Raw genomic sequence first — 14,902 nt, 5'->3', positions numbered from 1 at the left:
GGCGAATCGTTTCTCGAAACCAGCTTAAACAGAGTTTACTTCAGTTCTGGACAGGGTAAATCCCAGCAGATTTAGGAAACTCAACGTACCCGTTAGACGGAGAGCTGGTAGCACATCTCCCCTCTCAGAAGAGGAAGTACGAGAGTGAGAGAGTAGAGACAGAAAGGAGGGGGGGGGTGTTGCGCAACAACAATCTCAATGAATTCAAATGGTCATCTCCTCCCTGTGGTTTAAAATTAGAGACCCCCCAATTTACACAATGAAAACCTACACCTGTCACCTTTAGAAATTGTCAATACCAACTGGATAGTCAATCTTGAAAATGCTTTTTAGCCAGTCAACATGTCACCACATGCCAGCCATGAGCCTGTTTTAGAGCTGACCACTATGGAAGACTCGTTTCAGCATCCAAGGGTGTTGATGCATTCCACACTCCCCTAAAGCCTACCGTTTTATTGATGATCCAAACTCCACGGGGAGTAATTAAAGCAACACTAGACTGAAAGATCTAAAGTATGGTAAGTACATCGTCTTTGTTTGCTTTATTTTTTTTTTTTTAATACAGGACCTCTCATGGAAAGAAAGGATAAAAACATCCAACGAAATAAAATGCAGTAAGTAAACGCTTCAAAAACAAACAGCAGACTTTGAGAGGGGTGATTGATAGACATTTAAAAGGTACTATTATCCTGTTATTACTGTACACAATATCAATATTCCAAAAATGTACCTGAACACAGTTTTATTAGTTAGAATAGATACGGATTTTTTTAACATTGAGGTGTTTTCTGTGTAAAGTTTTGGGCACTTATTGAAATTAAATTAAAATATGTTCTGTTTGTTTTAATTTGTAGGAGGAAACAATGGTAACATGTTTGTTGCGTTTCTCCCAATTTAGTTCTACCTTTATTTAAGAAGTCTGTCTTTCATTGTTCATGCTGTTGGTGTGGTTTGGTTATTTCCGATGCATTATAATTAAAGAAGCTTCAACTAACAATCCGAGCATACCAGAAAGACCCGGGCTGGGATTCAAACCCAGGACCTTCTTGCTGCAAGGCAACAGTGCTACCAACTGCGCCACTGTACGGCCCCTAACAAAACAAAAAGTTATGATTGGATTATTTAATTTTGCGTCCATGTAAAATTATTTATTCCGAAAACATTTTAATCAGTTCAAGGAATTTTACGCATGGAAACACAGCTGCAGAAGGTACTGCAGTGGACGATTATGGGTTGTATAAAGAAGAAAAGCAATGCCAGCTGTGTGGTCATTTTTGTTCCACAGTGTAAAAAAAGGTAGAGAAATATAGCTCAAAAATCTATTAGTCAAAATTTTTCATATTGGTGCATTGCTGTTTAATGCAGTAAGGAAAGTCTTTCAGTTGTAAAAAATATTGGTTAATGAGTGAATAAAATTAAATTACACAATTGCCATATAGAGCAACCTCCATCTTGATTTAGTAAAGCCTGGAATGTTGTGGCTTTCCCTTTATTAAGTGATTGTTGTATCACCATTCCAGCTGTCTTTGTTAGTTTAACAGCCTTTTAAGCTGTTTTTTTTCTGGCAGTCAAAAGTTTGGTCTTTGAATCTGCATCTCTTCTACATGATAACCTTTAGTTGTTGTCCTTGTAATACATTTTATGTGGCTTGAGTTGTTTTGAAAAAGTGATATATAAATACATTTGACCTCAATTCATCCAGCCATACAGATTCCAGGTAGTTACATTCAAAATGTCTTATGGCTTGTAAAGCAGCAACTTCAAGGACTCAATGTCACTCCCCGTCTATTCATTTTCTATGAAACCTGTCTGCTGAGGCAGCATAATTCACGCATGTGAAATTTTGAGCTTGTGCATGCATATGTGCACATGAAGGCTAATTACACAACTCAAGAAAGTTTAAAAATCTTCAGCTTCTGTCGCCATCGCGTATGTCGGCTTCACCCCAAGTGGCAGAAACCCTTTGCCTTTTGCTGTCGTTAGTCGCTCCCCGTGTGTCAAGCCCATTACACTTACTACTCTCCTAAATCATGTAACTATGATGAGAAAAAAAAAAACTTATATATATTTTATAGAACAAAGATGCAGGTTTTATAAGAAACCACCCAACAAAATAAGCTGTAATTTTGTTGTTTGTTTTTGGATGAATCTAGTGCAGAGAAAATCAAAGCTTTGACTAAACCGAGTTGGTATAAATGTAAGCGTTTGTTTTATGTACAAGGATTGCCCAGGCTGACCTCCACCTATTCTCCTTTCGGTCTTTGGGTTTATAAGGGCCGGTGTGTTGTGTTCATGTTTATCCAGGCTTCCTGTCAGCACATCCAAATCCCCCGTGGAACCTTCAAACCTCTCTTGCATCAAACCTCTAAGCTCTCTCAGCGCCTGAAATCGGCCCCGTCCCGCCCTGCCTCCAACTGAATACACACACCCCAACCAGGATGATTAATAGCCCTCTGCTCAGACTCTTCATCCACTCAGCACATTGTTTAGAGCCTCTGAAACAGGACAACACTTGCATCCCCTCTTCACACTGGACTTAAGCCGCGCCTGTCAGTCCCCGGTTAGGGACCTGTTAACTGACCAGATTTATAGCTACTAACTAGCACTAGATGGCACCCAGTCTGAGGAGGGGGACAACTGCTTGGCCAAATGCTGTAAAATACCTGCCTCATGGGGTGTGCTGTGGTGGCGCAGGGGTTTAGCACGCCCCACGTTTGGAGGCCTTAGTCCTCGACGCGGACGTTGCGGGTTCGACTCCCGGTCCCGCCGACCTTTGCCGCATGTCCTCCCCCTTCTCCTCGCCCTCTTTCCTGTCTGCCTACTGTCGCAAAATAAAAAAAATACGAGCCACCAGCGCCACAAAAACTCTTTGGAGAAAAAAATTGAAAAAAATACCTGCCTCATGCATGAATCTCCCATCATTACTCACTACTGCAGCATGATGCAGCTCCGCTAGGCCTGTCACGATAGCAAATTTTGCTGAACGATTAATTGTCTCAATAATTATTGCGATAAACGATAATATTGTTTGAAGACCTTTTTACACTGAAAATGATGTAATAACGCATGCGATTTCTTGCCAAAGTTAGATACACTTTATTTTCAAAAGAACACTAAACACTGGAACTGGTAAACAAAATAAACAAAACAACCAAAAATAAAAATAAAATGGATTCTCAGTCTCTATTAATAAAAAATGTACTGGAAAAAAAACTAAACAACATAAAGCCAAAGTGTAAATAAATACTGCATTCAACCAAAAGAGGGTAGATTATGAAGTGTGTATATTGTGTTGCCCTTCAATAATAATTAAATTTAAATAGAGAAGATGGGCACATCGACTACCTGAAGCAATAGTTCACACTACGAGATTTTTTGCTCCTATTTTTCCCCTTACAACAATCTTACAACGTTGGTCTTTCTAAGATTGTGTGGTGTGTTATGGTAGATCATCGATGCCGCTCCGATCTAAATCAGGGGTTTTCCCGACTGGGATCTTAACTCAGCCTGTTGAATGTGACATGCAGCCAATCAGAAAGCGCGGATTCTCCTCCGTGTTTTCTGGGGGGAAGTTACGGAGGGGAATCCCAAACAGCTGACACGGCGCAACCCGAAGTCCAGCGGACATTGGAGATGATACGTGGAAACAACATTAATGTTTATTCAACATGCAAAGAATATAGAAATGACAAGGGGAGGAGTTGGAGCGAAACCGGTAACTTTTCAGCTGTTCTTCGTTAACGTGACGTAAATAGGTTCTAATGATTTTCATTCAGTCAGGACTTTATGCTGACACTAGCCACATGCATTGCAGGTAGATTGTAGTAAAGCATTGATTAATGCCTGGTTTTAAAATTAGTTCACTGAACTTGTAGCCATTATTTTGTGCCCATTGTTGGACACCACATGGCAGGAACGAACCCGATCGAACCGTTATATCTAGGATTTCTGTCGGCTAATGTGTGATCTCTCAGGTTTTGAAAATGGGCCGACAATCGGCTGACAGATCTAAGATCGTGTCGTGTGCGCTGGGCTTTACACTAAGGAAATGAGGAAGGACGAGTCAGTGGAGAGCACCGGAGTTGAGCCTTTTTCATTCAGTGTCATTAACAGAAAGAGGAAAAGGCCGGAAGAGACGATAATGCCGATAATTAAAATGATGTCGGTAGTTTTAATTTATCGTACGATTAATTGATTTATCGTTTATCGCGACAGGCCTAAGCTCCGCTTTAATGAAAAGTGTGATTTTTAGGTAAAGTTACTTAGATGAGCAAGGTTTGAAGATTACATAATTGTTAAATACCCCAGGGAATGAAGTGTTGCAGAATTGTAGTGTTTGACTAAAATTGAATTCAAAGACCCAAGCCCTTTAAAAGGAAGAACACCCCAAGATCTCTGGCTCTCGTAATCCCCTGACAACAGTACACCTTTTAGAGTGTTACCCTGATATGTCAAAAATAAAGCAGCTTCATTGGGAAAAATTTAAAGAATAGCCTTGTGACTATCATACTGGTGTGGCACGAAAGCCAGAAAGCAACTATAATTATTTGAAAGCAAATTCAGTGTGGAATGAAAAACATGTCTTATTTTAAAATAAATGTATTGTTTTTTTTAGATACAAGTGTCTTTTAGAAAATAAGTGTTTCTTGGTTCTGACCTTAGTTTGCTGTCGACTATTACAGTCTAATCAAATTTTCAAATTGTAATTCAATAAGAATTTGAACTTATTGGTGATCCACCCAGGAACAATTAAACTGTACCCCCACCACAGTTAAAGAAACCTTACAAAATGTATGCACTGTAAAAAAAAAAAGCAAATTCTGCATCTAAGGAAATGGAAAATTGAAGCTGTTTGATAATAAAAACAAAATCATAAAATAAAAATCCACTACACCTTAGTATACTTGTTTTAACTCGTAATAAAAGCATATATTGCTAAAACATCAATACTAAAGTCCTTCTTATTAGACATTAGGGAGAAAAGCGCCTGTTAGGTTTGTGGTCTTTTATGTCCTTTAAATAACACTGACAGGAATGAGAATCTAACATGTGATCTCCAGCTCAAAGCCGACATACAGAGTCCTCAAAGTAGACATGCCGAGCATTACAATGAGGCAGATTCTCCCATCTCAGAATGGAATCGAGAGTAAACAATTTTGAATAAGTGGCTAAGCGACATGAATTATGGTTCTTTCTCCTCAACATTGGCCAGCTGCCTTGTCCTGCTCCAATTGGGAATGATATATGAGCAAAGATCAGGTGGCACGGAGCAGGACGCAAGGGAATGACGGCTAAAGGAATGGGCGAACAGCTACAACCAGATGCCAAGTGCTTGGCCGAAACCCCCTGGGGTCCGCCAGTCCCAGTCTGACCACAGCTGTGGATTGACACAATACAGAAATACACACACTTGACCTTGACAAGAAACAAATAGAAACGGCATGTGCACGATCTCTCTTTATGACTGACATGATGGTAGCATTTATAGATAGTAATGGTCTTGAATATCTAGTTTAGATAAGAAGCAAGAATCACCGCCTCCATCCCCCCCGACAGTGGTCAAAGCAAATAAATAGACCACTCTTGTGGAGACTAGGCATGCGTGGGTTACTGGTTTGAAGGTACACCGAAATATGAAAATTTTTCCGTCATACCGTCCCTGCGGTATGAGCATTTTTTTCTGTCTGGTCAGAGACAAAGTGGAGGTCAAATCTCAGCATTTGTGCAGCAGCAGTATAACAACACCTCCTCCCCACACACCCATGTATAGCTACTAACTTTGCATGTTCAGGCAAGTCCCCCCAAAGTGACTTATTCTAAAAGAATAACATCCTCTATATGGGAATACTTCGGCTACCATAACAAGACAAGGACATGTCGAGGAAAAAGGTGGCCCTATGTGCAAAACGTGCTTATGAACAGCGGCAGCCAGAGGAGGCGGACATGATCGCACGTCTAGCTAAATTCAAGCTAAAGTTTGTGCCGTCTTGAAATGAACAAGCTAATGCTACCGTGTAGCATTAGTGAAAAAAATACCATCATATTACTGAGACACATTATGCTGGTCACAACTGCACGTGTTTTTGGAATGGTCTCATTTTGAGTTAAAGGCGAAAGTACCAACTCTGTCTTCTAAAACCCACAGTTGGTTGTGGCAGACGGATGCTTGCACTGAGCCAGGTTCTGGTTCTGCTAGAAGTTTCTTCCCGTTAAAGGGGAGTTTTACCTCAAGCGTGCTCAGTGTGTGGGATTGTTGTAAAGTCAACAACATCGCAAGCAATTGTCACTATCTGCTGTTCCAGGATGAGTGAATGCTGCAAGTCAATGATTCAATGCCATCTGCTGGGTTTTCTTAGTCAGAAAAGTTTTTTTTAACCAACTTGGATGCACTGAACTTAACAGCACTGTTCATAACTAGGATGTATGATTTTTTTTTTTTTGAAAGTTCCTTGAGACGACACTGTTGTGAATCGGCATTGTATAAATAACCTGAATTAACCAAACAGCTGTTTATCCAGTTCTACTTTGGAAGAACTAGAAAAGGAATGTAGCAAATGTCAGCTGCAGGTAATAAAATAATATTCTTCAATATTTGGAGTACAACAGAATACAACTCTCTGTTATCTGCCTCTGGTGTGGTGCTAGTGATTCAAGTCAATTAGAGGTGTGCTTGTAAATTTTGTTGGTTTCAGCTGAGAAAAAAAAAAAAAAAAGGGAGCTGTCAGTCAAAATCCCACTCTGGCTATGTGTCTGGGGGGCTGCAAAGTCCTCTAAATCTGTATCTCTATGAATAAAAATGAAGGGATTTAGGAGGAGACCGTGTCTTCTGCAGACTTGTCAAAATCTGACCTTCGCAGCAGCAGAGGGGGTTGACTAGAAAGGAGAAGGAAAGACTTGAAGATTTGAACCGATAAGGCTCAGTGGCTACTGCATAAAGAGATGAAACTGGGGGGAAAGACAGAAAAAAAAAAGATGAATTAATGAAAAGCAGCTCTACACAACATGTTGTTATCTGAACTATAGCAAAAGGAAAAAATAAAGGGGCATATACAGAGGGGCCATTAGTCAGCTTTGGGAATGGCTCATCGAATCACATTACAGACATCCGTAACTGAAAGTATTGGTAGTTATAAAAGAGGTCAAAGAAAGAGATATTATCCTTCTGCCAAAGATGCTCAAACAGATCACATGATAAAATCAGTTTACAAAATATATTTCATGCCTCATTCTGTATGTGGAAAAACATTTTTAAAAAATACTTTGCTGACTCAACAACAACCTCTACACATGGAAAACTTAAGTAGGGCAATAGAAAGTGAGTTTGGTAGAATCTCCAGAAATAGAAACTGTATCACTATGCAGGTAATGTGACCCTTTTACGGTATTAACAAGTCGTGCCATTGCAGTAATACTGATAAATATTGTGGCGACAATATTAGTGCAATAAAAATGACTCTGTCTTTACTTCCGTCTTTCTCATGTGTGCTTCCAACACTGACCATTACCATCTTAAACACTGTGTGAACAGGTGTGGACTTCTGCTGCGGTGAGTCTCCGTCTAATAGGCTCCTGCAGAAGGTACTGCAGTGGACGATTATGGGTTGTATAAAGAAGAAAAGCAATGCCAGCTGTGTGGTCATTTTTGTTCCACAGTGTAAAAAAAGGTAGAGAAATATAGCTCAAAAATCTATTAGTCAAAATTTTTCATATTGGTGCATTGCTGTTTAATGCAGTAAGGGAAGTCTTCAGTTGTAAAAATATTGGTTAATGAGTGAATAAAATTAAATTACACAATTACCTTATAGAGCAACCTCCATCTTGATTTAGTAAAACCTGGAATGTTGTGGCTTTCCCTTTATTAAGTGATTGTTGTATCACCATTCCAGCTGTCTGTTAGTTTAACAGCCTTTTAAGCTGTTTTTTTTTTTTTTCTGGCAGTCAAAAGTTTGGTCTTTGAATCTGCATCTCTTCTACCTGATAACCTTTAGTTGTTGTCCTTGTAATACACTTTATGTGGCTTGAGTTGTTTTGAAAAAGTGATATATAAATAAATTTGACCTCAATTCATCCAGCCATACAGATTCCAGGTAGTTACATTCAAAATGTTTTATGGCTTGTAAAGCAGCAACTTCAAGGACTCAATGTCACTCCCCGTCTATTCATTTTCTATGAAACTTGTCTGCTGAGGCAGCATAATTCATGCATATGAAATTTTGAGCTTGTGCACGTATGTGTGCACATGCAGGCTAATTACACAACTCAAGAAAGTTTAAAAATCTTCAGCAATATTTCTATTGCAATGCAAAATGTGTACTCAGGACACAATCATGTTCTGCAGGATATTTGAATGCATCTAAGGCTTTGAACATGTGGGTAAAAGAATACACCTCACGTTGGAGTGTATGTTTAAGTGGAAAGAGTGTGAAGTTTCTCCGCCTGACAATGTGCCAATTTGATTGAACAGCCGCCACTCTGTCCTGCAAGTCAAACCGTTGTTGCTTGGCGCCATGCATTGACCGTGAACCAAGCACAGCGTCAGTGCCTCCAAGCGTTGGCCTCCTGGCAAGCAGTCACAGCTACATCACTGCATCAAATTCTTCAAAGCGTTACTGTAGATGGTGATGGCTTTTGGCAGGAAGGATCTCCACTCTCATGAAGAGGATGGTCAGGGTTGTCCATAATCTTCTTGATTTTATGAAGAATCCTTCTTTGAATCATCATTTCTACAGGTTCCACAGTCGGCCCCAGAACAAAACCAGCCTCCCTTACCGGTTTGTTGAGCCTTCTCAGGTCCCTGGCTCTGACGCCGCTGCCCCAACAGAAGACGGCAGAAGCGACGACACAACAACAGACTCATAGAAGATCTGCAGCATCTTGCTACAAACCTTGAAGGATCTTAGCTTACTCAATAAGTACATCCTGCTCTGTCCCTTCTTACAGACGCCTTTACTTTTGCTTCTCCAGTCCAGTCTGTTGTCCAGATGAACACTGAGGTATTTAAATTCCTCAACCACCTCCACTCCTTCTTCCATGATGGAAATAATGTTCTGTCTAATCTTGTTTCTACTGAACTCTACAATCATCTCTTTTGTTTTCTTCACATCCAAGACGAGGTTATTGTTTCCACACCATCACACAAAGAGCTCCACCACTTCTCAGATTATTTTCCCATCTCATTGTCATGTTGAAAAAGTAGCAGATAGACACATCTACTGTATTAGCAAATAAATAACTTCCTTTTTTTTAACTAACTTTACCAGAACATCTTAATGCTTTAGGGAATGCTAACACTGTAACATGGCTGTTACTGGATACACTGCTGGCATAGAAAGCCTCAAACATTCTTGTTATGACAAATTTGACTGAGGTTTTTTTGTGCAAAACTGCAAGTTGATGCTGGACTGAAACTGTGAACTGATAAATAAAAAAGTTGTTAGTATTGTCTACTGAATGCCTATATCGTTGGGTTCAATTCCCTTACTTCAAACATGGAAATAAACTCACTGAAAAGCAAAGGTTTAAAAAAATAAATTAAAAAAAAGACAAAAAATAAATTCCACGTATAAAATGACAAGGCCTGAACTTCATTGTACTGACTTTTTGGAAGGAAAGAAGGAAGAGCTGAAGCATGGTAACACATGGTGAACGACTGCCCCATTTCCAACTGTGCTGCCATTGTTGGAGAGATGAGAAAAGATCTTATATTTTCCAGGAGTTGAGAGAAACTTTTTTTTTTCCTGCTTTGAGAAAGGAGGGACAACACTTCCTTTCCCAGAACAATTTATCTCCCTTCTTGACAAGACTCCCTGCTATATTTACCCAACTAAAATTGCAGATGATATACTTCCAGCTGCAACACTCTCCACCTCCATAGCACATGCTCCTGTCAATCAGAGATTTCAACAGAGCAGAAGTGCCACTGAACCCCGTTAAAGATGTGGAGTATGTTATAGTGAGAATGGAACACGCAAAAATAAGGGCAGAAGAAGAAAAAAAAAAAAAACTTGCAACAACATATTTCTTTTGCTGGCTGTTTTTTGTTGTTAGAGAGAGCAAAGATCTTGGTTAAAACTAACAGAATGTGGACAGCTGGGCCATTTCTGTGCTTAAAGCCACAGCAAAACATATAACAGAAAGAGTTTATAGCAAAATTTCTGCATGAGCTGCAGTTATCTGAGCTCTATTTGTCTCCAGTCAGCCCTAAGAAACCATCTAATGGCAATGTACTGTTCGGACCTGAGATTAAAGTAGGAATAAGACCCTCAAGCATCCATGACAAACTTTTTCTAAACGAAAGAAAGTACTTGGCTTCCATCCTGGTGAAATAATGCAGTGATTGTTGGAACAACAAGAATGTTAGGTTTTTTTTGTTGTGATTTTAGAGAAAGAAAAAGTATGGGATAGAGAGAAGGAAAAAAAAAAAAAGAAAGAAAGGGTACAAGGAGGGTTAACGTTGTGTGGTGAATTCCTCCTCAGCCAGCAGTGCCTGTCCATCTCCGAGAGCAACAGGCATTCCCTGGAGGAAGGCTCAAGCTGCAGGACCATACATTTCCACCGAGCTCCATGTGTTACATCTTATTGCCCACATCTCGTACGCGCAGGGGCCACAGCATTGTGGGACCTGGCCGCAACTTTCACGGCCAAGGCATGCAGGGCCAGAACTAAGAGCCACAGCTTGGCTTTTTCAGACCACAGCGAACGTTTTCAAACGGCAATACTAGACACACAAAGGAGCGCATCCGTAAATGAGATGAGATTTATCAGCTGACCAATTTATCGGTGGATCCTCACAGATTCAAGTCAGTGTGGCTGGAAAACGCTGATGTGTTACCATCACTTCCAGCCAGAAGAAACACGCAAGTGCAGTACAACAGAGGATATACTGGATGATCCTAAAAGCATAGGCTTTATCTTTCAACCTGGCAAACCCGACTTCTCTATTGGCTTGCACAGAAACTTCATGACACTGAGCTTACCTCTTATGTTGTTGAGTATTTCCTTGAGATGGCCGAAGCTGTTCAGTAATGGGTCTTGTTCTTCATCCTGACCAGAGAAACGCAATTAGAGGTTGCTGAGAAGCAGTTCTGCTCTAAACACTCGTTTCTTTGCAAACTCAACTTTAATATGGACGACTCAGTAATTAGAACGTACCAGTGAAGTATGGTTATTCCATCGAGAGTTTCTCTTAATAGCTCCAACAACTGTGGTTATTTCGCCTTGGACAATGTAGATGTTTTTGTCCACCATGCTGCTTCTCTAGTAAGAGTTGAATAACACAAAGCAATTCAGTTTAGAGCTTTAAAAATTTAAACAAGGGCGGAAAACAACTTATTCTGGTTTCACGTTGACAGTTATTAGACATTGTTCCCAATAATAATCTCCACGGGATTTCTAACCTATATCATATAGTACAGAGCACAGAAATTTGTTCACAAAGTCATTTTACACTTTCACTGCCTTTGGAGCATTTAAGGGTTTTTGTAACACCAGTTTTTAGTTAAAACTCATTTTGTTAGTGTACACATTAATGCAATTTTTCACAAAGTCATCAGGGTTTCACTCAGTGTATTTACTTATGTCCCCACCAGGCTAATCATTACTTATTTATCTAAGTCTTTTTAAAATGTTTGCTTTTTTTAAAAAAAGACTTTATAGTTGATGTTTAGGTATTAATCTTCCAATAACACATAATTATCATGTGATATTTTCATGTTTCCTGTCATTTAAACATTTTTACACTCAAAAACACGGAGGCTGCTGGATAAATGACTGCCCCAGCGTCCCAATCACCAGGCTTAGCAAGTTTTCTGGGGGAAACCCGGAAGAGCTTTTTAAACAATCCTACATTTGCAGTCAAAAGATTAATTAGCAGGGCCACCTACTGTTCTGATCAATGTACAGTTTCTATGGATTGTCTTAGTTTATTCCTCAATCTGTTTAGGATGAAATGCATATACCTAGATCTGAAGCAAAGTGTGCAGCATATTTGGAGTAGTATTTTTGGAAAGTATAGAAATATGGATGTGTGAACAACACAGAAAAGGTTTGGATCACAACTGCTATTGTAATTTGTCATAAGAGGAAGAAAGAAAATTAGAGATAATGAAGATTAAGTCAACAAGTTTAGTATTTAAGCCTCAATGACAGAAAATGACAGGAAACTTGAAAATATCACTTGATAATTATGTGTTATAGTAAGATTAATATCTGAACACCAACTACACAATCTTAAAAATGCTAACATTAAAAAAAATATATAAATTAATGCTTAGCCTGATGTAGGGAAGGTAAGTAAAGCCTGGCGACCTGCCAGGCTTATAACCTACTGGGGGGAACCTTTGCTCTACATATGGCCTTTATTTGTATGTTGCAGTGACATTTGACCTCTGCCCATCATTAATTGAAATGAATCTGAATTACATCTAAGGGTTTTTTTTCCATCAGTAAATTCAAGTTATTTTTAGATACACTGTCGAAATATAAATATGCTTCATAAACTTTTAGGAGTAAAAGTTTAAAAGCATGAGATATTAAGTTATGATGAAACAATGTCTCATTTCTTCTTCTTTTTTTGATTCAATCTTTTTATTTTTCAATCGGTGACAGAAACAGATTTCCTTCCAATGTGTTGGATGACCAGTCCAGATGTTTTGCTTTCATGTAATGATGTATGACTGGCTGAAAAATAAACAGGCAGACAAACAAATCCGACAACCCAGCAGGTCTGGAATAGTAATCCACAAGACTCTGGATGATATTCCGAGGCAAGTTAAACAACATTAACCCAACAGTTTAGCTTTTGAGCAGCTAATATTCAGAAACGTTTATGTCATTGTAAAACCGTGCTAATTGTTGAATTACCAGATATCATTTACTTGTGGCATATTCTGATGTTTCAATAGAAGCACAAGAATATACATTTCAGCTTCTACCAACAAGCTAAAGGGCGTCATGAGTTAACCAGTTGACAAATAATTAACAGTTGATGTGGCAGCTAGCACTTAGCTTCATTAGCTTGTGCTAGTCGTGACTCTCTGATTTGCTCCAAATACGTCCCGGTTATTTTTTTTTTAAGTGAACCTCCGCTGGACGTACACATATTTGCCCTGCTTAGAACATTAAAGACATTAAATTACCTTCCTTCGTGAGGCTGCTGATTCAAACAAGGAGTCCTGGCGGAGCTGGTGCTGCCTTTTTTTTTTTTACCGACAAGCTAAACGGGCTAGTCGGACAACAGTGAATCAAGGAGACCAAAGTTCAGCTCACTGTCAGAAACAGACCAACCACAATACTCAGACATTCCACCGTGTGATGGCGGGATCTCTGTCATTAGTGCATCATCAATCATTCCCCCCAAAAACAGTCCATAGATGAACAGCTGAAATCACTTCCTGTAGCTGTTAGCCCGGCTTTGGTAAACACACTGACGTGGAAATGCTGTGCGTCGCTAACCTAACATGACGTGAAACGTGTTTGATTGACGTTTAAACGAATCATAACGCGCAAGCGTCACATGTGTTTTCGAGATGCAATAAATTTGGCTCCAGTTCAGTGATTAGAATTCAGTTATACTTATGATATCCTGTAATGAATCGAATAGGTCTAGTTATTTTATTTTATTTTACTTTTTGTAAAGCATTCCAATATGACAAGGGCGGGACAGGATAATAAGTACGGGAGCATGTTAGGTTGCACCTGCCTTATGACGAAAGCCCGGCCTGCGTCTTCGCTCTGGATGCGTGCAGAACATAATCCCGTTCTAAGTCTGTGGAATGTCATTTATGTCATTTATGTCATTCATTTAGCGGTCAAATTTCAATGCTTGGCATAAATACAATCATGTGTTTCACTTAGGCTGTTTTTCTCTATTATGATTAGAGTGTTTGCTTTGCCTTTATTCCTGCAAGATTTCTTTCTTCGGATACCACCCTTTTTTTTCTCTTTGAATAAATAAATCATCAGGAAGCTTTTTGACCTTTGCCTTCTTTACCAGACTATAAGAAAAATAAAATTGACACCACTTTAAAAGTCTTATATGGATAGGGTAAGGTCTGGTGGCAATTTCTTGGCCAGATCAAAGGTGGGGCAACTTTTTTTTTCCAGAATGTGGTTTTTCATTTATACAATTTATACTTCAGCAAACTGATCTCTTGTATTCTTCCAGAATAACAACTGCAGATGAGAATTATCTTTTGTTACAATCTGGCACAGAGTATATTGAGCATCACAATGATCAGTATCACGAGTTAAGCTAGCAGTGTAAAAATGAGTTTTAGACACTTTGTAGTTTTATAGGGCAATATTATGTGTTTTCCACCCAGATATTGCCATTTTGGTAGGATAATCAAGTAACTATCTACCTTCAGTTGTTATAAAGATGCTGTATCAAATATGACTTAAAATAAATTTAATTCCTTAATTTGAAGCCTTGAAATTGGACCTCTGGCTCTTTAAGGAACTCTCGATCTTTCTGACACTCTACCTTCAAGAAGGCATCACAACATCACTCCTTTATTAACCCTTTAGCAATGTCTTTACCAGTGTTGCACTGAGAAGTAGTTCATACCGTGAGGTCAGCAGATGCAAAGTTTCATCAGGGGTTTGCTAATTGCTGCAGACTAGTTTGAAGGAGCTGAGTGGGGGAGTCGGAGGGAAGGCATGCTTGGTGAGGCAGACGCTTGGTAGCTTGGAAACTGCAGCCCTGAGGAGGATCTTCGACCTTGAATGTGGCGCTCTGTTGCACCAGAAGATTAGCACAGTTAAATGGTTGCCATGGGAGATTAAAGAATTTCTCAAACCCGCATGTCAGAATCCAAGCAACGCTCCAGGTATGTTTTTGATGAAGGAGTAACAACGATGTAAAGCTCAGAAATGTCAATTTTGCATAATCTGAAGCCCTAAA

The 14,902-nt window shown here is 39.4% G+C and overlaps 1 protein-coding gene across 4 annotated transcripts in view; it reads right to left on the bottom strand.

Annotated features, from left to right (window-relative positions):
* The window catches only part of gbf1 (golgi brefeldin A resistant guanine nucleotide exchange factor 1), a 62,664-nt gene extending 49,227 nt beyond the window's left edge, over nucleotides 1-13,437 (bottom strand). For all 4 annotated transcript variants that reach the window (XM_028006688.1, XM_028006689.1, XM_028006690.1 and 1 more), the window contains exons 1-3: nucleotides 13,137-13,437; nucleotides 11,152-11,256; nucleotides 10,977-11,043 (exon numbers count right to left, since the gene is read on the bottom strand). In XM_028006688.1, the coding sequence (XP_027862489.1) occupies nucleotides 10,977-11,043; nucleotides 11,152-11,247 (163 nt within the window). In that variant the 5' untranslated portion in view covers nucleotides 11,248-11,256; nucleotides 13,137-13,437. The remainder of the gene's footprint in view (nucleotides 1-10,976; nucleotides 11,044-11,151; nucleotides 11,257-13,136) is intronic.
* Between the last annotated feature and the right edge of the window lie 1,465 nt (nucleotides 13,438-14,902).

This window comes from Xiphophorus couchianus, chromosome 22, assembly GCF_001444195.1.
Source record: "Xiphophorus couchianus chromosome 22, X_couchianus-1.0, whole genome shotgun sequence".
In the NCBI taxonomy this organism is placed as follows: Eukaryota; Metazoa; Chordata; class Actinopteri; order Cyprinodontiformes; family Poeciliidae; genus Xiphophorus; species Xiphophorus couchianus.
The sequence above is the reverse complement of the archived record's forward strand: the minus strand, read 5'-3'. Positions and strand labels throughout refer to the sequence as shown.